The sequence below is a fragment of the Amblyomma americanum genome, chromosome 3 (genome assembly GCF_052857255.1).
Source record: "Amblyomma americanum isolate KBUSLIRL-KWMA chromosome 3, ASM5285725v1, whole genome shotgun sequence".
In the NCBI taxonomy this organism is placed as follows: domain Eukaryota; kingdom Metazoa; phylum Arthropoda; class Arachnida; order Ixodida; family Ixodidae; genus Amblyomma; species Amblyomma americanum.
Genome location: NC_135499.1, coordinates 64,909,577 through 64,931,741, shown reverse-complemented (window position 1 = coordinate 64,931,741; position 22,165 = coordinate 64,909,577). Strand labels below are relative to the sequence as shown.

General features: G+C 41.9%; 1 protein-coding gene across 1 annotated transcript in view; it reads left to right on the top strand.

Moving 5' to 3' along the window:
* The window catches only part of LOC144124629 (4'-phosphopantetheine phosphatase), a 207,347-nt gene that overhangs the window by 107,558 nt on the left and 77,624 nt on the right, over positions 1-22,165 (top strand). The window contains exons 6-8 of the mRNA XM_077657428.1: positions 1,003-1,198; positions 9,136-9,320; positions 11,664-11,745. Coding sequence (XP_077513554.1) covers positions 1,003-1,198; positions 9,136-9,320; positions 11,664-11,745 — 463 coding nt within the window. The remainder of the gene's footprint in view (positions 1-1,002; positions 1,199-9,135; positions 9,321-11,663; positions 11,746-22,165) is intronic.

Below are 22,165 nucleotides of genomic sequence, written 5' to 3'. Positions count from 1 at the left end.
TGCCAGTACAAATGATAAAGCATTTGCACAATCAGTGGTAGGCTCAGAAGGCATAGCAGAGTGAAACTGTTTCTGCAGCGGTGATCTTAGTCAAGCCATGGTAGAGGATTATAAAAAGAGATTAACTGCAGAGTAAAATAGTCTCTGATCTGCTGACCGGTATTACAGAAATATTCATTAAAGCCATATTGACTGTAGACTGCAGCTGGATGTGACATGTGACAGGATCGTGTGATACCAGAGCATGATAATTTAACTCCTGTACATGCCCGCTTCATTGATTATGCTGCGGGGCGTTGATTCTTGATCAAGCATATTTTTGTGCTGTGATATCTATGTGTACTGTGGCTAGAATAGCATGTTGTTATTAATAGGTAGGCTACTGCTTTCACATTGGGTCACTGCAGTATCATAGCAGCAGTCCCTTATAGTACTGAACTCTGTTTGCCATGTGAGCTTGAGCTGTATTGATTGTTTTGTTGTTTGTAGATGGCTTGGGGTACCCAGTTTTGATGATGCCGACAAAAGTGCATCCTGTGTACATTAGGTAAATGATAGTTGTGTGATTTCCTACGGCCTTGACATGTGTGAACTTGTACATGCTGTTGATAGTGTACTTTAATGTTGTCTCATTCTCATGATGTCTTCAGTGTTTAGCCCAGATGGCAATACCTGTCTTAGCAGTCATGTGTGGTTCATAGTAAACCTTTCTTCTTTTCATTGTTGCTTCTCATGACAGCGCAACTTGCGTTCAGGAATCAGTTGCTGACCTTTTCTTTGTGTCGAAGGGACACCAGTGTAGCATTCATTTTTCCCAAGTGCCGAGCTCTTTCATTACCATGAACGAGTGCTTAAAAGGCTTGTCTTGCCTTTTGTGCCATTCGAAAGCTGTATACTGCGCTGGCCTTCAGGGACATGCCACTTCAGTCTCCTCTCTAGTTAATAGATGCATGGTGCAGGGCATCTTCCAACTATGCCATCTCTGCATGCATGCTTTTACAGAGCTTTGATGAGCTGCTGGAGCTGGCAGAACAGGGTGACCACCGTACGGTGGACATGCTTGTCAAGGACATCTACGGTGGCAACTATGAGGCAGTGGGCCTGACGAGTGACCTCATCGCCTGCTCGTTTGGCAAGACAGTGCGGCACACAGGTTCCAGTGGCGGCACAGGTGGCAAGGAGGAAGAGGATTCGACAAGTGCGTGCACATCTTCACTCTCAGTTGTTAGCTACTTTGGGAGGGGAGGCTGCACTATAGTAATAGGGCAAGTAAAAAAAATTGAAATTAAAAAGCCGTCATGCATAATTTGTCTACTTAATTTACTTTGCTTACTAATATACCTACTATACTTTGCATACTTACATTCTTAATTTACATGCATACTTTGCGTACCGCTTCGCATACGGTGCAGAGTGCCAACTGGAGCATCTAATGGTATGGTTTCGCTTTCGCGCCTTCGCAGTTTGCAACAGCGTTTGGGCCTACCATAGGCCTTGCAGTCCGGCCAAACCCATACGCGAGAGCTACGACGGCTATAGGTCGTTGTGAATGTTGCATTTGGTGTGGTATTTCATAACTGGTGCTTTGTCTTCAGTCATCGCTAGGGAGTGTGGCAGCTGTTCTTGTGTCTGTTTCATGAGCCGCCTTGTTGCATTTTGCCACCGGTGCCCTGTTCCTTGTCCCTTCAATAATCGACCGCTGACATCAAACCTCCACTGAGGAGGTAACTGGCCGCCTTGCAGTCATTCACGGCAGCATTCAGTAACCACCTTTGTCATGTGAGCAAAAGTCAAACCGTGATATTAGAACTGAATGCAATTGCTACAAGGTGTTAGCCTGCAAGATAAAGTTCGTTGCTATTACTACTACATAATTCCCCTTCCTTATTTAAAGACTGGTAGGCCTTACAGGTATAGCGAATGATGCTGATGATAGAAAGATGCTGATGATAGATGCAAATGAAATTTGTTTGCAGTATCTCTCTTTTTCTAGGTGTGTTTTATGGAAAAGTGTTTAGTTTGAAGTAACTGCACTGATATTCAGAATTATTCAAAAACATTCAGTTCACCAGTTTCTGTTGTTCGTATTCACTTTGAACCCAGAAATTTGATATTAGTGCACCTCTAAAGCATGCGCTCACATAAAGCAGTGAGAAAAAAAAGGAGAGAAAAAGGAAATAGCTGCAGATAAGCAAGATTAAGAAAGAAAGAAAGAACAAAAAGAAAAGAACAGAAGGGCAGGGGGATTTTTGCTAGAAAACATTTGATCAGAAAAATTTTGAGAAGAAGGGGATCGAAGCAAGATAGAAATAATTTTCTATCGATCGCATTCCAACACCCGTATTCTGTAGTAGAGCAGAGAAATAAAAGTGCCAAAGACATGCCAGCTGCTGCCTCTTCTCGCGGTGAATAATGCTACGAGTGCATGCTGCATGCCAGCCTATCTGTGCTTCTGGAAACAATTTTGCTTTGTTGTGCAGGTATGCAACCCATTGTTCTAGTTGAAAGAGGCATGGTCTGAAAGAAACCAGCTTTGAGTAAACCTGTCCTGCTATATATGCATAGTCACTTTGTAGTGCGATAGCATTTAGGTTGTAGTCTAACAAAATATTTCCGGCTTCACCGTCACGAAATTCCCTGATTGGTCAAAAAAGTCATGACCTCATCAGCATCGCCAAATTTTAAAATCTGAGGATTAGGATGTTTCGGTACCTTTCATGGGATTATCATTTCGGATTATACTAACCCGACCAACTCATTCCCACAAATGTACCTTATACTACATCCTACTAATCTCCAGCAATCTACCTATTAATCTCCACTAATTCATTTCGTTTCATTTCATTTCATTTAATTCATCCTTAAAGGCCCGAAGGCATTATTACATAAGGAGGGGCTTACAAATGGTTTTGTGTAAATGCACTCATGATGAAAACATAGGCACAATGAATTTAACACTGGAACTGTAAACACTAAAAAAAGGAGGATCAAGCGGTTACAAAAAGGGTAAGCAAAAATGCACAAAAATAAAGGGAAAAAATACAGGAAAAAGTACAGGGCAACTACAGGTTCACGTGTTCTGAAAATGACTAGTGAGTTTCGCGCGAAATGTTTTGCGATCGTTGCATGAAACTATGTCGTTTGACAGGGCATTCCAATGGGTTATTGCGTCAGGAAAAAAGGAACTGCTCATTGCTAAAGTACGGCTCTTGATGCTGGCTATGGGGTGGCTGTGGCTGAGGCGACTGGAAGTTCGGATCGGTGGTTTCAGCAGGGGGTGCTTTGACGTCGGATGGTAGGAAAAGCTGTGTAGTAGGCAAAGGCGTGAAATAGTGCGGCGTGACTAAAGTGTGGGGAGGGAGATAGAACGTTTGAGTGCAGTGATGCTAATTTCTTTTGTGTATTCCGAAGCGATAAAACGGGTCGCGCGGTTTTGGATGGCCTCAAGTTCGACGGTGAGGTAGGCCTGAGAGGGATGCCAGATGGATGATGCAAATTCAAGTTTGGGACGAACAAATGTTAGGTAAGCAAGTTTTTTTTACTTCGGGAGATGCTGACTTGAGGTTATGTCGTAGATAACCTAAGACACGGGAGGCATCTGAACATATTCTTTGGACATGGTTTACCCAAGATAGTGAAGATGTCAGATGCAATCCGAGATACATATATGACGTTGTTGACTGCGCGTTTGCGAGAGAACGACAACAGTTGGCATTTATCAAGCTTTAAAGGCATCAGCCATGTGTCACACCATGTGGCTATTGTGTCGATATCTTTTTGCAGCAGGTGACTATCGGTGGGATCACGAAGGGGGCTGTATATTACACAGTCGTCCGCGAACAGTCTTAATTTGGTGCTTGTGTTTAATGGAAGATCGTTAATGTAAATGAGGAATAGCAGTGGGGATAAACCAGCCCCCTGGGGGACACCTGATGATACATCGGTAACGGATGAGCGGTAGCCATTGCATGAAGTGAATTGCATGCGCCCATTTAGGAAATGATCAGTCCAGGTTATTAGGTTATGAGGAATGCCTAGGGAGGAGAGTTTTGTGAGCAGGTGCGAATAAAGAACATGGTCGAAGGCTTTGGAAAAGTCTAAAAAAATGGCGTCTATTTGAAGGTTATTGTCCATCAAGTGTAGGATGTCATGAGTGAATTCAGCCAACTGAGTTTCACAGGAATAGTGTTTTCGAAAACCGTGTTGGTGGGGATAAAAGAAGTTAATTGAATCTAGATGGCTCATTAAGTTTGACGATATAACATCTTCAAGTAATTTTGAAGGAATGCTGGTCAACGAAATGGGACGATAGTTAAAAGGATTTGTGTGGTCACCTTTCTTAAATATTGGGATGATTTCAGCTATCTTCCAGTCATCGGGGGACTTCTCTGGATTCCAATGATTGGGTAAAAATTAGATGCAGGTAGGCTTGAGACTAAACTAGTATTATTCAGGAGTTTACTGTTTATATTATCGCAGCCAGCCGATGATGAAGTTTTGAGAGAACTGATTAAGTTCGCTACTCCTGCTGGTGTGACTGTGACTTGTGGCATGGGTATTGCGGCGATGGCTGGCAAAACATTTGGGCTGCTAGTTGCTGAGGAGAACACTGAACAGAAGTAATTATTAAAAACAGCCGCGCACTTATTATTGTCTATGGGCTCACGATCAGCGTCAAGAAGCTCAATTCTACAGGATCGCAGTTTGGGGGAGAGAATACGCCAGAATTTATTAGGGTTTGTTTGGAGGATAGAATGTAAGTCCGAAGAAAAAAACTTCAATTTGGCGGAGGCTAATTTTTCATTGTATTCTTTAGCTCATTGATTTTATCGCTCCCAAGTTCCAGACAGGTTATGCAAGTTAGCCTTACGATAAAGACGCTTTTTCCTGTTAAGAAGCCTTTTCAGGTCTCTATTGAGCCATTCGTTGTTACTATTGGATTTTACAAGGAAGGACGAAATGTGTGCGTTTTTCAATGTGAGCATTGTAGTTTTAAAAAGTTCCCAGTTGGCATTGACCGAGCGAGCAGAATAGGATTTAACAAAAGAGTTATAAAATTCTGACAATGCGAGGTTGATGGCATCTAAATTAGCCCTTTTGTAGTCGGTTATTATCTTTTTCGTTGGGGACCGCTTTGTGATGGACAATGATAGGCGGATGTGAATTAGGTTGTGATCGCTAATAGCTGGTAATATGGTTATGCCTTTTACATCATCGGGAGAGGTTGTCAGAAGTAGGTCAAGAATGTTACTTCCTCTTGTGGGGCATGTAATGACTTGGTGTAGGTTGTAGTCTAGTGTTAGATCAAGGAAGCGTTTTGATTCGTTGGAAGGTGACCTATTAATCACTGAGAGTAAGGGCCAGCTAATGCTGGGAAGTTAAGGTCGCCGAATAAATAGATGGGAAAATTTGGAAATTTATCTTTGATGTCGTTCAAAGCACGGCATAGCGTGTCACAGAAGGATGAATCACTATCAGGTGGCCGATAGCAAATACCAAAAACGACTTTTTTTTTGCCCTGTCATTCACGGATGCCCACGTGAGTTCAAGGGTGTTGTGACTAAAGATGTGAGACGAAGACAAGGTGTTCTTAATGGCTATGAGAACGCCTCTGCCTTTCTTGTTTTTCCTGTCATGCCGGTAAATTGTGTAGTTAAGGTTGAGGGAAAATATTTCACTGTCTCTAATATTGTCGTTCAGCCAGGTTTCAGTGAGTAGCACGAAACCTTAATCATTCACCTTAATCCATTTCCTTGATTGGGCCTGCTTCCAACATTTTGGGGGTCCTTTGGAATTTTTGGAGGTAGGGCATCTTCCAAATGCTATCCCATTTTATGAAGGCACAGCAGTAATGATACAACAGATACTTCTTGTTTAGTCCAATGTTTAGGGGCATTTTCCAGTATGGAGTAGATTAGCAATAAGAGAGTAATTACTCATTAGCATCCACCCAAGCACACCCTTATGCCTACAGAGGAAAGCTATATGACTTCCACAGATATTTCATAGTTTAAGAATAATTCGTCTTCATCTGGGGTTCGGACGTGGAACCGTCACCTCACCAAGGCAGTTGCTCTACTGACTGAGCTAACTAGAACAGCAATTCGCTCTCGCCCAAGCATATGCTAGCCATCCCGGTTAGGTCAGTTAGTAGAGTGGCTGCCCCAGTGAGGTGGTGGGCTTGGGTTTGAACCGCGGATCAGCATAAATTTTCCTTCAGCTGTGAAGTTTCTGTGGAAGCTGTACACTTTTCCCTATAGCTGTGCTTGCATGGATGCTAATGATTATTTACTCCCTTATTCACGATTACTCAAGTGATAGCTCTTGTCAGAATTTTTTGCCTGGTTAGTTGTTGTAGAGAAGGAAGCTGCTCCTTGTTTCCGCATGTGAAGCTAGTTTAATGTTTGCTTATTAAAAATAATTTATAATTATTTTCTTTATTTATTCATTCCCTGGGTCATAGTTGGCTACACCATTCCTTTCTTGTTTTGTGCTTTCTGTTCACTGATGTAGTGAGCCGCCACAGTGGCTCAGTGGTTATGGTGCTTGGCGGCTGATCTTAGCTGCAGCGGTTACATTTAACAATGGAGGCAGAATGCTAGAGGCCCATGTGCTGTGCAATGTCAGTTCACATTAAGGAACCCCAGTTGGTTGAAACTATCTGGAGCCCCCCACTTTGGCATGCTTGTAACCTTAAAAATGACTGATTTTGGCTGTTTTAAAATACAAATTAATTCTTCAAGTGCTGAATGCATTGCTTATAATAAACTCTGTACATCTCCAACCCAAAACTTAATTTGAAACCCAGTGTTTCAAAGCCGGCTCGGCTCCTTCATCAGGGGTGACTGGAGGCAGTAGCTAGCATCTTTAAGTAAGTATATAGGGGAGGAGGAGGTCAAAAGAATGAAAGCTGTGATGTGAAAGGTGTTGGGGAGGGCGAAGGAGGGGGTTTAAGGCTGTGAGTCACATATTTGCCACCATGTGGGGAGGCGGTCAATGGCGATTTTTCTTCTTTGAGTTGCACAGCCAAACTAGGCATATACTAGGGGCAGGTGTCCTTTTGTGTGGTTGATGTTGTTCGGATTAGCGTGGATGTGCCAGGATTCGAGGCGCATTATAATACATCAAACAGTAGCTTATTGTAGCAATAGCTACGTTACGCTAGCATTTCGAGCCTCTACGCCGCCATATGTCACGTGGGGTAGAGCAGCTGTCGGTGGCGCGGCACGCCGGCTAAAACCGAGTGGAGAGGGGAAGTGGAGAGGGGAAGAGCGGGGAGAGAATGAATCACTAATCACGTCACTCCAGGTTTAACCAGAGCTAAACCACAGCCATTTTGGTTATACTTCCAAATGAAAAAAATACCAGAGTTGTGTGTGCAAAACTTTTAGAAAACTTATGGATTAAATATGCTGGTAACACAAAAAAAGAATGCAAGCAAGATGAAAATAAGCCACTGCACTGAGCCAGAAGTTGATTGCAAAATATTTAAATATTAAAAATGTTGCACATGCTCTTAGCTACCATTCTTTTGATTTTCAACTGCGTACATAATACACTGCACTCTCCGTGGCCTTTCAAGTTGTGGAATATGTCCGCTGTGCCACTAGAGAAAGCAGTCGTATGAGGACATGAAGTGTATGTAGATGTGGGATGTGTTGCACATTAGACTTGTTCTGAGTTCTATTCTTGTTTTTTGATAGCAAAGCTTGCAGTTCCTTCTTTTCTTCATTTTTTTTCGGTGGGTAGCGCATAGGTTCTATGAGTGAGAAGGGGGCCGTGGCCTCCCTTGACATTATCATAATCAAAAATCTGCTGGCGCTTTGGTAAAATATCCTTGCAGTATGTTGCGGAGATCCTAAATCACCAAACAAACCACTCTCACATTTAAAAATCAAGTGCACTACATAAAATACAACATGAAAGGGTAAAGCAAAACACATGTGGGCATGTGCTGATGTCCAAGGCCTCTGAGATAAACTCTCGCAATCAGAACCGAAATACAAACATTCCACACATGTCTAACTCACCACTGCTACTCTAAGATAAAAAATGGATAGCTTAAGAACCAACAAAAATGCTAATCTAGCCTTTAACCTTTGAAGAGCGTGCGATGAATTGGACGCCAGGATCAATGACCAATGCACTATGTCCGGTAAAAGTTTCGTTTTTCACATCATCTCATCGTGGTAGAAAATGAAAAAACAAAAAACAAAACTGAAACCAAAGAAATGGTGTTATAGAAGCAGACTAGATGGTGCAGCTTGTCCAGGAGTGCCTACTTGAATTTTTGGCGGCAGGTTCAAAACATCGGTCATATATGATCAATGGCCTATGTCACGGTACAGGAAGATTTAAACTTCATAAAACCAAATGAAACTAAAACCAAACTGCTGTACCAAACTAAAAAAAATGCAATTAAGCCTAATGATGAAAATTTTCTTAGGTATGAAGGATGATAGGAACTGAAGTCAAGCACTTTGCAGGCACTATGACTTTGTTGCAAGTGCTGGTGTTAAAATGCATGAAAGTGTCAAGTTGTCTCGATGCGGTTAAGGTGCACTCAAGGTTTTTTTTGCCTTAACAGGGCAAAAGACGGATTGGTAGTTGCACAATGAGTGAATGGAATATGGTTCTTTGTCCCTATTGTTCTTGCATCCAGAGTACTAGAAATGTGTGCACTTTGTTTACTAGAAATGCACAGATGAGGCACTGAAGCCTTGATGCATAGGCACAGTATGCCTATTGAACTCCACGTTGCTGATATACTGTTGAACTATTAGAAACAGCGTGAGAGAAGACTTAGACGACAATAAGGAATGCTTACAAACAAGATGGGCGCTAGCTACCAAAAGGATGGAAGTCTGCGCCGTTTTGTCTGTAAGTGTTCCTTATCATTGTCCACATCCTCTCTTGCACTGTTTCTAATAGTTCAGCATGAGCCTACTAGCCCAAGCCAGAATTGATATACTGTACTTTACTCCCAGAACTCTACTTCATTTACTTTCTTGTTTTTTTTTTTACTTCCTGGGCAACTTGTACCTCTTTGTTCGTACCTTGATGGGGGATGGGGCTGAAAGCAGTCAAGCCTCATGGTAAAAAGTGAACAGTGTCGGGGCAATGGAACAATTGCAGGGGAGTTCAGCGAGAAGGACATAGCGCGCAGCCTGCTGTTCATGATCAGCAATGACATTGGCCAGATTGCTAGCCTGTATGCCCTCATGCATGGCCTGGACCGGGTCTACTTCGGTGGCTACTTCTTGCGTGGGCACCCGCTCAGCATGCACACCATCTCCTTTGCCATCAACTACTGGAGCAAGGTGGGTTGTTTGTATGCCGCACCGACCGGAAAGAAATAGGGAAAGACACTTCTCAGAAAAACCACTTCCACGGCATTTTGAACTCACTTGTTTTTTGTTTAGCATTAGTTGTGTTTGTGGAGCTTCTGCTGGTAGGTCTCTCGACTGCAGTGGTGAAGAGTGGCTTAAAATTCCAACATTTTATTATCCCAAATCCGTCGTGAAGTTCAGTTTACCACACACAAAAACGTGTGTATCCTGCTGCTGGTTGTGAATGTAAGCATGAAAGTTGCACTACGTTGTTCACTACCAGCAGATGCTGCATTGAAAAAGATTGTTGTGCTAAGTGCAATTTCATTGCTGTATTCTAGTTTGACCATCTCATGCTGCCAGCTATGTTTCATTCATCACATTTAAACCATCTAAGGCAGAGATGACAAAATTTTGAATTTAGAATCGTAAAAGTGTTCAAAAGATAAAGACACAGAAAGACACACAGTCTGTGTCAGTCTTTCATGTTCATCTCTCTTTGTCTTCATCTTTTAAGCGCTTCTATGATCCTCAGTACACACCTAACTAGCCCAAACACTGCTGCTGCAAAATTTTGAACCTTGCCTCAAAATTTGCTTATTCACTCCTACTGCAAAATGCCACTTGTTATGGTTTGTGAATAAACCCTTAACAAACTACCATTACTGAAATACGGGTTGTGTTTTCTCAGCGTGCTGTATAGGCAATTATAGAGAGCATGGTCTACGTGCTGATTGAAGTACCATAAATATGTTAGGTGGCACCTTGTTGCAGTGTCGCTCCGGTGCCTCAGATCTCTAAACCTGTGGAGGCCAAAAGTGTGGCACGTTAAGTGTAAAAATGTTGCATATAAGGCTGCTAGTTCTACTACTCTTAGTGCTACCTTTGCAAAGGCAACACTAGCATGGCAACATGCAGTAACAGTCTCAATTTGTATGAACGTGATAGCATTAAGGGTCCCATGTTGCAGAAAAGCCAGTGTTGGTGTCGTCAATGTGATTGGCCGTGAGCGAGAAATCCAGTTGGAAGCAAAGAAATAATAAAATTGAGTTAAAAAAAAATTTGGTGAATTTGGATTTGGGTGAGAATCTAACCCAAGAGTTTCAGATTGTGTGATGAGCACGTGACACATACGCCATTAAGGCTTGTTGGTTCAAGCTAAATAAAGGTGGACATAGTGAATACGTTGTGGTCTTTAACTTAGTGAAGTGTCTTAGAGACTTACTGATGATGCGTACATGAGTAATTATGAGTATGCTAATTAGGAGTTAGGTAATTGAGTAGGCGATATAAATGGGAACCTGATAATGCTATCACATTCTACTCTTACACCCCTGTCACATGGCCAGTTTCAATGGCCATCGAGTCGAGAGCCTTTGAGATATGCGAGTGCTATCGAATTCGAAGTAGTTGTGTTGCTGCCTCATGGCAAATCTCAAGGGCCTTGAAATCGTTCTCATGTTTTACGCCAAGCTTGTGTGGCGTTACAATTGCTACTGTCAATTTTGCATAAGTAACAAAAATATTTTTATAAATATAAACTAAATGTATAAATACACTTTTTTTGGAGTTATAGGAGGTTTTTAGTTATTATTAAAAACCAACTGCGTTTTCTTAAAAGACACTGCCTTCTGTAGGATTTGCTGCCGCAGTTTTGTAACACCCTGGCAACACTGATAATGCTTACATTTCCATCTTCTGCGGTGAAGAGTATAAAATACAAGTGCTTTGAACCAGATCGATATCATTTTAAAATTATTGTACAGACGAATATTTTGCTGCTTGCATTAAAATTTAGGAGAATAATATTTGTTCATGCCTCTGTACCGTGAACGTATCGTGCGTGAAAATATGCATTGGTGCGCTCTAAGCAATGCTAGCAACCTTGGGCAACACTGTAGTGCACTAGTTCTGCGCTGCTTCATTGACTCGATGGCCGTCAGAATGAACCGTGTAGCAGCGCTCAATTTATGTTTGAGTCAATAGACTATCGGTTCGAGGGCTTTCAAAATACCTGTGTGACATGAATTTGAACGACGTGAAGCACACAATCACACGGAATACTAAAAGAGCAGAAAGAGCTCCTGTATTTCCTTTGATTGTGTCCTTTGTGCTGTTAAAATTTATAGTACGAACCAACTAACCCTACAGCAAGTACTACTGCAACATATCAAAGGCGAAGCTTTAGGTACTGGCAGTCCGGGTGTCATTTTTCTAGCGAGGGCATAAACCTGTATTTGCATGTGTGGTCATACTGTGTGTGCACCAGCTTCCATGTTTTCCCTCTGTACGTTCACTTCTCACGGGTGTTAAACACGAAACATGTGCGCACAGGGCAAGGTCCGGGCTTCATTCTTGAGGCACGAGGGCTACCTGGGCGCCATCGGAGCTTTCCTCAAGGGAGCCAGCGAGTACGGTGGGTGTGTGGGAACATTCCTTCTACCTTGCAGTGGAGTACTACTGTAATACTAGCACCACTAAAAGGTAGCCTGTGAGAGGGCAGACTCTCACATGTTGGCTCTTTTGTGGCCAGTAGGCGCCACGTGGTTTGTCAGCACTGTGTTGGTCGGTTGCCATTGAGATTCAGGTGTTGAGAATGATGCCGGGAGCAAGTCTGATGCACTGCATTTAGGACAGTAACAAAGTAATTTTTGCTTCTGGAGATGTGTTAGAAATTTGTTGCAACCTTTTCTTACGATGCACTAAGTGGCCTGCACAGAAAGCTGGAAGGTCTAAGTGTTTGGCAGATGGGATTGTCTTTATCACGCAGTAGATTACGGCGCTTGTATCTCATCCTTGTTTTATTCTTCTGGCCAGTTGACTTGCTACATGAACTGCTAAAAAGCCTGCCTCGATAAGTCCGTGCCTGCATGGCCTATGGGGAGCATATTGAAGAAGTAAAAAACAGCACAGCGACGACAGACAAGAACGAAGAAAGAAGACAGACAAGTACAGACTAACAACTGAGGTTTGTTGGAAAACACATAGGCATTAATACTCTGCAAAGTGACGAGTTCAGTTCAAAGCTTGTACGCTCTAACCAGCGTCATGTTCAACACTGCTGTAAGCGATCCTTCGGCACAAGAGAAAACTTCAGAGTATCACTGTGGTCCTGGGCAAGTCCGGTTTTTCCGGCTGTCCGACTTTGCGAGAAAAAAAAAACAAAACAATTGGTTGTTTGTCAGTGCTTGTCCTTCTTCTTTCTTCGTTCCTGTCTTTCGTCGCTGCACTGTTTATTATTTCCACAAGATGCACCAATTCGCTAAGTTTTCGATTCTTCTGCTATGGGGAGCATGTATCGCTCAGAATGGAGGGTTCTGTAGGGTTCTATTTCCCTCAGCCTCCCATTTGATTTGAGAAGCCCAAGTTGGAAGCTCCTCCGCAATTCGCCTTGTCATGGGATGTCACACAACCCTACGACCAATCTGTGCCTCGCCATGTCATCTGCGAGCTACCACCTGCCAGAGCCATGCTCGTCATTCGCTCACACCAACACCAGATTTGCTAAACAAAGGGGTCGTTAATGCTATCACGTTAAAACTGCAGCAGCATAAGACTTGCATAATCGTGTAAGAGCCTCAGTTTGTTTATCGCAGTCTTGATCGGGTGCTGCCCTTACATGGGACTGTAATCTTTGCAATGAATTTTTCCGACTGCCGCAGACCACCAATTACATGTCACCCGGGTGTGCAAGGACGCGCATTTTTGTGATGAATCAGTATAGCCCCACCAAATCCTCCAAATATGTAATGCAATGAAAGTGTGGGTGACCAGTGATAATTAACTGCCCAGAGTAAAAGATCGCGTTACTCGCTGGTGTCAAGTGACCCAAATTGTTAAGATCTTCTGAAGATACTGTGCTTGACTGACAGTAATGATAGTGACCATCAGTTCAGAGCAGCGCTTCACGCATGCAATCAATGGCTGTTGGTGTGAGGTGGCCTTATCCTGGCCTGCTTTTGCAAATGCTTCAATGTTGAAGGCCTTGCAGAAATCAGTTAAATTGCAGAAATCAGTGTATGTTTTTTTAATGTGAGGTGTTTTTGTGATGGTAAACTGGTAGCAAGGTTATACCTGTTATAGATAAACTGCGACTAGATTCAAAGCACCTAGGCTGTGTTTGATGTAATACAGGCTAGGCCTAGCAATACCAGGCCAACAGTGCCCTACTATGGCGTGTGTTCTGTTGGCGCCCTAGCCTGTTGCGCGGCGCACTGCCTCAAGGAAACACAAAGATTGCGTGGAAGCAGGGTATCTTTCCAGTAGCGTTTTGCCCTTTCCAGTGCAACTGCCAGTCACATTACGTGTATGCAGTTCCAGGCAGTCTATTATGTAGAACGCGAGACGACGTGTCCGTGGTTGTACCAAGTGTCACACATAATTATCATACTCTATTAGCAGCCAGCAAAACATACCGTACAGGAAAATTTATATGCACATGAAAATTTTTTAGTTGAAACGTTTTTTTTCTTCGGATTACCGACTTCCAAGTCGGGGGTACAGTCCTTACATGAATATATACGGACAGTTGAAAAGGGACAGCGACAGACAAAGCAGAACTGCCCCAAGCACTCAGAAGATAGGAGTTGTACATAAATCTAATACCCCTGTCACACGGGCATTTCAAAGGCCCTCGAACCGATAGCCTATCGACTCAAAGGCGAACGAGCGCTGCTACATGGGCAGTTTCAATGGCGATCGAGTCAATAGTCTATCGAGTCAACGGAGCAGCGCGGAACTCCATCGAGATTTCGAGGGCCTTCGAGCACTGCCCAAGGTTGATAGCGTTGCTTCAAGCGGCGCCAAGCGCTCTTTCGTACACGATACATTCACGGTACAAAAACATGAACAAGCACTATTCGCCTAAACTTTAATGCAAGCAGTCTGTACACTAATTATAAAATTGTATCAGACTGGTTTTAAGCGCATTAAGCGCATTAATTTTGCGTTGCGGTCTTTGCATTGCTTGCGTTTGCGTACATAACGTTGACAACATGGCGGCGCCCGGCCCGCGCGCTTCACAGCGATAACAGCTTCGTCGCTAATCGCGCAAAGCAATATCATGTTTTAAACTGTTGTATTCACCTTCGATATGCCCTTTCTTACCCTCACATAAAGTTTCAAGATACAAATAGCTTTTGTTTTTCAGATATCAAGGCGATTTACCAGGTGTTAAGCCTGACGAAGCAGCGCTCCGACACAGTTGGACTGGCTTGGTTTTGGCTCGTCTTGTATTAGAGTGGCTACAGCAGTGTCTGCATCTGTCGGTCGCGTATGTGCAATTAAAGGGGTTATAAACGACATGCGCGTATGCGTGGATTTAAGCATTTAGTGCACATTCATGAATATTTTTGTTATTTTTGCAAAATCCGAAGTAGCGATTGTGGCGCCACGCAAGCTTGGTGTGAGACACGAGAACCATTTCAATGGCCATTGAGATTTGCCGTGTAGCAGCGACACAACCCCTTCAAGTTCGATGGCGATTGAGAATCTCGAAGGCCCTCGACTCGATGGGCATTGAAACTGGCCGTGTGACAGGGGTATACGGCCACAGGTTCTTCCTGTGACTAATATCCGCATGCTTGAAAGTGATGGTGCACCAGATGTATGAGCATGCATGAAATGATTGTTGCAGGTTTTTGTTCTTAGAATTTTTGTTTTCATCCCCAAGAGTGGTTCATCACTGCATTATTTTGTGTGTTTGTTGCTTTGATGTTTTTCTACATGACAAGAAGAAAAGATTTGACAGGCTATGACACCTGATGGTGTGTCCTCTCTGGGAAGTACTGGGTTGGGCTGTGTTCTTCTCATGTGCATCTATGGTTGCACATTGATCTGGAATTTATTGTGCCAACATGCAGAGTTAGATTGGGCACCTCCACATGCATTGTCACATGGATTCCATGACACTTCTGTAAGCGAAGGGCAGAGCGTGTGACATTCTGGAGTTGCCCTTAGAGAGAGTGAAGCCGAAGCCCAATGTGCCTGCTATTTTTTGTGTGGCACCACCTCTGTGAAGTCATTATGTGTTTTGCAGCTTCAACAAAAATCCACACTTCAGGTAACACAAATACTGTAACGAGGGCTTAGGTTAATGCTGAGGCTGCGGCGAAACCACGGCGGCGACCGAGTCTCTCGTCAGTTCTGGTCAGCAGGCGCTCGGTCTGAGCGCCCTCAGTAAATATAGGATGCCTTTCTTCTTCTTCACAATGGCCCCGGGGAGAAAAGGAGCCATCCTGGTGACTCAGGGTGCCGACAACACAACCGGGTCATAGTATGGCTTGAGTCGTTGGACATGCACAGTCTCGCGACCACGTCGGCGAAGATCGAAAGACGGTGTGAGGGGCTCAATAAGGTAGTTCACGAGGATGTGCGCTCCAGGACGCGGTAGGGACCATGGTATTTCGAAAGAAGTTTATTTGAGAGGCAGGGAGCAGTGGAAGGAATCCACAGCCAGACAAGTGAACCAGGTGGGAAATCCGGATCAAGCTGACCGTCGTCATGGCAATATTTCTGGCGCCCTTGAGTGTCTGCCGTGAGCGACCGTGCAATCTGGCGGCAGTCTTCGGCGTGCTGGGCGGCTTCAGAAATAGTTGTACACTCAGATGAGGCAGGGCGGTATGGAAGAACTGTGTCGATGGGAGCGGATGGATGTTGGCTGTAGAGCAGAAAAAACAATACAAATACCAATACCTTTATTTCAACATCAGGGATGTTAGGGGTGCACCAAAAAAGCCTATGACTGGCTTGACAGAGGGGCGCACCCCCGTACATAAAAACCGGCAGCAACAGAACACAGACAGAAAAATAAAAAACAGAGACTACATTGCATAGGTAAACATCATATTCAATAAAAAAGGAGTGAACATTCTCTTGCAATAATAAATAAGTGAAGTCGGCAGAATTAACACAAAATGCTCAGGAACACCGAAGAAAAACGAAGAATAACAATAAGAAAAGAAAAATGGAAAAAGGAGGAGAAAACTTCAGCAAGAAAAACCGTATCATTATGTCCTCAGGGCTGATTGCGCCGGTTAAGAAGAGTTGGAATTATACGTTGGAGCTTTTGATGACCGTAATTAGTATGAAAGGATGGCACCTACCAGACGTCATTGTTACATGTTGGGTAGTAATTAGCTTTGGGCCGTAAGTTAGCTGTGCTATCAAAGAATGCGTCATGATTTTTTTGGTTTTCTTTCATATCGTTTACTTAGCAATAAATTATATAGGTCATTAATTGTAGTTACTTTTAATGATGCAAAAAGAGGTTGAGTGTGAGCAGTAAACGAGGCATCTGCAATGATACGAATGGCCTTTTTCTGTATCTTCTGTAACCTATATGTATTTGACTATGTTGTTGTACCCCACACAAGATGACAATATGAAAGGTTAGATAGAAATAGTGCATTATAAACAAAGTCTGACACTCAGAGGTAGTAAAGAGCGGACTTTGTATAACATGCCTGTGCATTTTGCAAGTTTTTTAACAAGATTGTCGATGTGTATGTCCCATGAAAGATTGCACTGCAGTGTCACACCCAGACACTTTATTGACACCGCTATTTCAATGCTTTGAGAACCAAGCGTTAGTGTAGGTAAATGTTCTAGTGGTTTTTTCTTAGGTATAAAAAGTACAGCATTAGTTTTGTTAGTGTTAATTTTCAATAAAGATTCAGTACTCCATTGAACCAATTTGCGCAGAGTTTAAATAGCCTTTAATAATAGTTTATTTCCAGGCAATTGTACATGATAATAACCAGCCCGCTTAAGCATTGATGCTTGTGAGCGTGGCTGGGCAGTATAGCATGACTGCATCAGGACAAAGCCTTGCAGAAAAAAAAGAAAAAAAAAATATTGAAAGCACATAAATGTTCAAAAGAAATAAACAAACACGTGTGCCACAAAGTAGTAAGGCTCAAAACAGGGTATTAGTACTGGCATCGAATATGAACAAGATTGTATTTTCCTCAATACACATAAAAAAACCAGACAGGGCATTTTTGCAACTGAATTATCTTTTGAGCACCACATATAAAGAAAGCATTGTTCCAAATGAATTGTCTAATAAGGGCAGCATGCGAAAAGTACATGGTGTCATTCATTTGACTGCACAAATGACCGTATAATCGCCTTAATTTTTCGACCAGAGGTGAAGGTGTTGTCGGTTTCAAATTTGTTGAAGCATGAAAGTACATAAAATGCGCGGGTTCTCTTTCCATAATTAGTGTACACACGTGGAATACTAAATTTCTCTATGTGGCGTAGGGGTCGTGATTTTATTTTTTCACTTTGAAGGAACATGAGAAATAATGTTTGTATAAAATATCAAATAACTGTTTTTCTATGAATGACATATTAAAACGATTCATGCTAGATAATACACGTTCACTATGAAACTGTGTACTATATGACAGGCTGCATGCATTTTTTTTAAAAAACACTATTTATTACATTTAATTTGTATGTGGATGCAGAACCATAAATAGTAAGAGCATATCTTAGAATAGATTCACCTAAGCTCTTATACACCATTTTTCGTATAGGTGCATCATATAACGACCTCAGGGAGTAGAGATGTGCACATACCATTCTTAGTTTCTTTGAAACTTCTGCGATATAAATATTCCAAGATAGTGTGCTGTCGAATGTCATTCCTAAGTATTTTGTGCTGTCTATTAATTGTACTGGGATACATGAACAAATCTCGGAACAAGAGTTATGTAGGTAAATTCGCTTGGTATTTGTTATGACTTTATGAGGATTGTGGAAACATATAAGCTTTGTTTTGGCTTTGTTAACGACTATTGCATTGCTTGTAAACCAAGAGTGCACACGCTCTATATCTGTTTGAAGTATACCTCCGAGTTCGTTATAACACGTTCCTGGTAGTGCAAGGGCCATGTCATCTGCGTACAAATACAGCTTGGATTGCAGCGGCAAACTGGCAATTTCTTTAATGTAAATATTGAATAAGAGGGGTCCTAGGACCGACCCTTAAGGTACTCCTGATTTAATGTCCAAGAATGTACTGTAACAGTCACCTATTTTTACACACTGTTGTTGATCTTTGAAATAACTGCAAAAGAATGACTGGTAGGGCGCCCTGAAACCAAAATTATCTATTTTATGTAGGAGAAGTTGATGATCAGTTGTATCAAACACTTTTTGAAGGTCAAGAAAAAGTGTTAGAGCAATACGGTTCTGGTCAATTTCGGAGCAGATGAAATCATTAAAGTCTTCTAAAAGGCGAGTCGTGTCATATCCTGGTCGAAAGCTGTATTGAGCTTGGCTTAGTAATTTGTATTTCTGATAGAATGACACCATATTAACATGCACAATTTTTTCAAGGATGCAGGCAATAGATGAAAGGATAGCTATTGGTCTGTAGTTATCGTAAACACTTCGTGATCCTTCTTTAAAAAGGGGCCTTACTACGCTGGTTTTCAATTTATTAGGAATATTGCCTGTTTTTAAGGTTTGAGTTATTTGATGCGTTGTGAGCACCACACAAAGCATTACGCACAAGTAATTTCGTCACTGAGTCAATGAAATGTCGGTTAAAATCTTCAGCCAGTTTCTTGCTTTCAACATTTGGAAAGCTTGTTTTATTGTATCAGCTATTGTATGCCTAGGTGATCTTCCTAGAACCGTGTTTACAATACTCCAGGTTTTACCGAAATCGTAGCGAGGAGTGAAGAATTTCTGTAGGTGATAACGTTTTTTAGCTACTTTTTTTTGCTGTTATTTTATTTCTAATTTGTCGAAATTCATCTTTTGTACTCTTATCAACTGGCATTTCCTGGAGCTTTTTCTGAAGTTTGCTTTTAATGTAGCAAAGTTCAAGAATTTATTCAATCCATGAACTGCGGGGATTTCTTCGTTTTAGCTTAATTTTCCTTTGGGAGTTGTGGTATATATCAGCAAAACTCTGTACCAATGTCAATTCTGTACCAATGTCAAGTCACTAAGTGTTTTAGCCCTGAAAAATATGCTGACGTCATCAGCATACATTGCACATTTAGCGCTGTTGTCAATGTTCACAATGTCGTTAATATAGATGTTAAACAGTGTAGGTCCAAGAATACTGCCTTGCGGCACACCAGAATGAATGGACCTAAGGTGTGATGAAGAGTTGTTGATTACAACCCGTTGCTGGCGGTGCTCTAAATATGTTATTAAAAGCTGAAGGAATATGCCGCGAAATCCATAGTGCTCAAGTTTAAGAAATAATATTTTGTGATTTATGGAGCTTTGGAAAAATCCACAAAAACTCCGAGAGTTAGTTCTTTTTCTTCAAATGACTCTAATATAATTTCCTTCATGGTTAATAACGCTGTTTCTGTTGATTTTCCTTCGACAATACCAAACTGGGAAGCTGATATGACTTTGTTTCTTAACAAAGCTTGTAACACGCACTTGTAAAAGCTTTTCAAAACATTTAGAAAAACTGGCAAGATCGATATAGCTTGGTAGTTGGAGAAATTATTTTCGTCGCCTTTTTTATAAATTATGGTAATCTTGGCAATCTGTAGCTTTTTCGGGAAAGTTCCTGAGGAAAATGCCAAGTTTATTATGTATTCTAATATTGGTGCAAGTATGTGGGATGCGTACTTCGCTGGCAATATTTGGAGGTCGTCAATGTCGTTACTTTTACTACTTTTCAGCGCCTGTAGGACCGACAGAACTTCGTTAGTTGTAACGCGTTTTGCTAACCTTTTGACTCATGCTGCTGATGTATTGGTTGGGTTGCATGCCGTCTGCAATGGACATGAAGAAATTTTTGAAAGCATCTGCTAGTTGAGAACCGGACAAGCGAGTGCCCTGTGTGACTATTTCGTCTACTACAGTCTTCTCTTTTAAGTTCAGCAAATTACTGAGTCTCCCAAACAATATCAGAGTCCTTTATTACTTCGTCGTTAAATTGGTTACTCATGTAGTTTCTTTAGGCTTGCCGATTGATACTGTTAGCTTTATTTCTCGCAGCCTTAAACTTCTTCAGGTCGCCCATATCTTTTGTTTTTAGAAAGCGCTTAAAAAGTATGTTTTTAATTCGTATCACCTTTAGACATTCCTTAGTTATCCACGGCTTACACACCTTCAAAGCTCGCACTCTTGTTTTGAATGGGAAAGACTCACAATACAGCTGCTTGTAGGTGGAAATAAAAATACCATAAGCGTCATCAACATTGGTTTCCTCATAGACGCTGCTCCAGTTTACTTGCGACAGTTTGCAATAGAACGTTTGTAACCTAGTCTGGTTGAATACGCATATCTTGAATATGCATAGCAAACCTTTTTGCAGGTTTGTTAGGGGGGACTGTGAGATTTGTAATTAAATAAATTGCCAGGTGATCAATAAGATCTGCTGCCAGTGCACCAAATATTGACAATTCATCACATGCTATAGTAGGGAAGGTGTCTAGTAACGTTGATATTTCGGGCGTAATGCGTTTTGGTTGATTTATGATATTGAAAAATGCGTTGGTCTCTAGTGTAGTGTACAACTCTTGTTGAAGTGTTGAATTTTCAAGCAAGTTTATGTTCAAGTCCCCGCCTAATATAAGTGTGTATTTATGAACATTTACCAAGCTGAAGTACTCGTCTATAAAATGGAGGAATTTGTTACTGCTTCCTCTGGGTGGGCGGTATGTGACAGTAAAAAGCAAGTAATTAGATTTTAGTGTAAGTACCTCGTAGTCATCGGTTACAGCACAGAAACTGTCAAGTAATTCGCATTTTAAAAACGTTTTAGACAGCTTCGCAACCCCCCCCCCCCTCCCCCACCTCTCTTAGAGCTCCGGTTAAGGAAAAATGTGGAGTATTCAGGTAGACTAAGAACAGCAGAGTGGCTTTCGTACCATGTGTCAGAGATTATGACAACGTCAAACGTAAAGCCAAAGCTGGAAAGAAACGCACATATATCATCGCTTTTGTTTCGCGCTGATCGAGCATTCAGATGCAGAAACGAAATGTTACTGCTTTTTGTCTGATAACGGGTGCTCAGCTCGCAAGGTGTCAAGGAATCATAACTTGAAGCGTTCACTGATGCCATGATCTTGGAGAAATGGTATGTTGCAATCTATTAATGATAGCCATACAAGCAAGCCAAAAGAGCTCAAAAAACGAAGCTTTGAAAAAATGCAAATGTAAACTGCAACGGTCATACTTATAGCATGGCACAGAAACTATTTTTTTGACCACGTCTGTGCACAACTTGTACACTTTACAGGGCACGTCTAGGCACAAAAGTCAGTAAATTTTAAATCTACATTGAGGAAAAGGGCACTACAGGCTCTCTTAGTACACCCATCATGCAGGTATTTACAAACCTCATTAATGGTTAGTCTAGCATCGCTGGCAGAAACAAGGGTTAAGATGATGAAGCAGTAAACAGCTGTTTTAATTGTCAAAGTATCAAAATCTTTATACCAAAAAACACAAACAAGAGAAGTCATATTCACATGTTTCCAGTTATTATACTTGTCTAGCAACATTCCATTTTGGCGGTCCGTGTGCTGGTAACAAAAACGCTTAAGTGACTTTCGCCAGGTCAGCCTCACAGGCAACATGCAGGATTGAAGCGTTTTCACTTTTGGGCATTAAAATCTTTCCTTGTGACACCCACACGTATTTCCAATTTTTCTCCTTTTTGAGCTTTCGAGCTTTACCCAGCAGCATCTTGTTCTCGACACACAAATGCTCATTTATGTGCACGAGGTTGCTTGTGCCAAATCCCAGCCTATATTCTTTCAGAGTTTTCTTTCAAGCAGCTGGCACCAACTTTTCACGAGCAGTTCTTGAGACAAACTTTGCCTCAACATTAGGTGTCTTCTTAT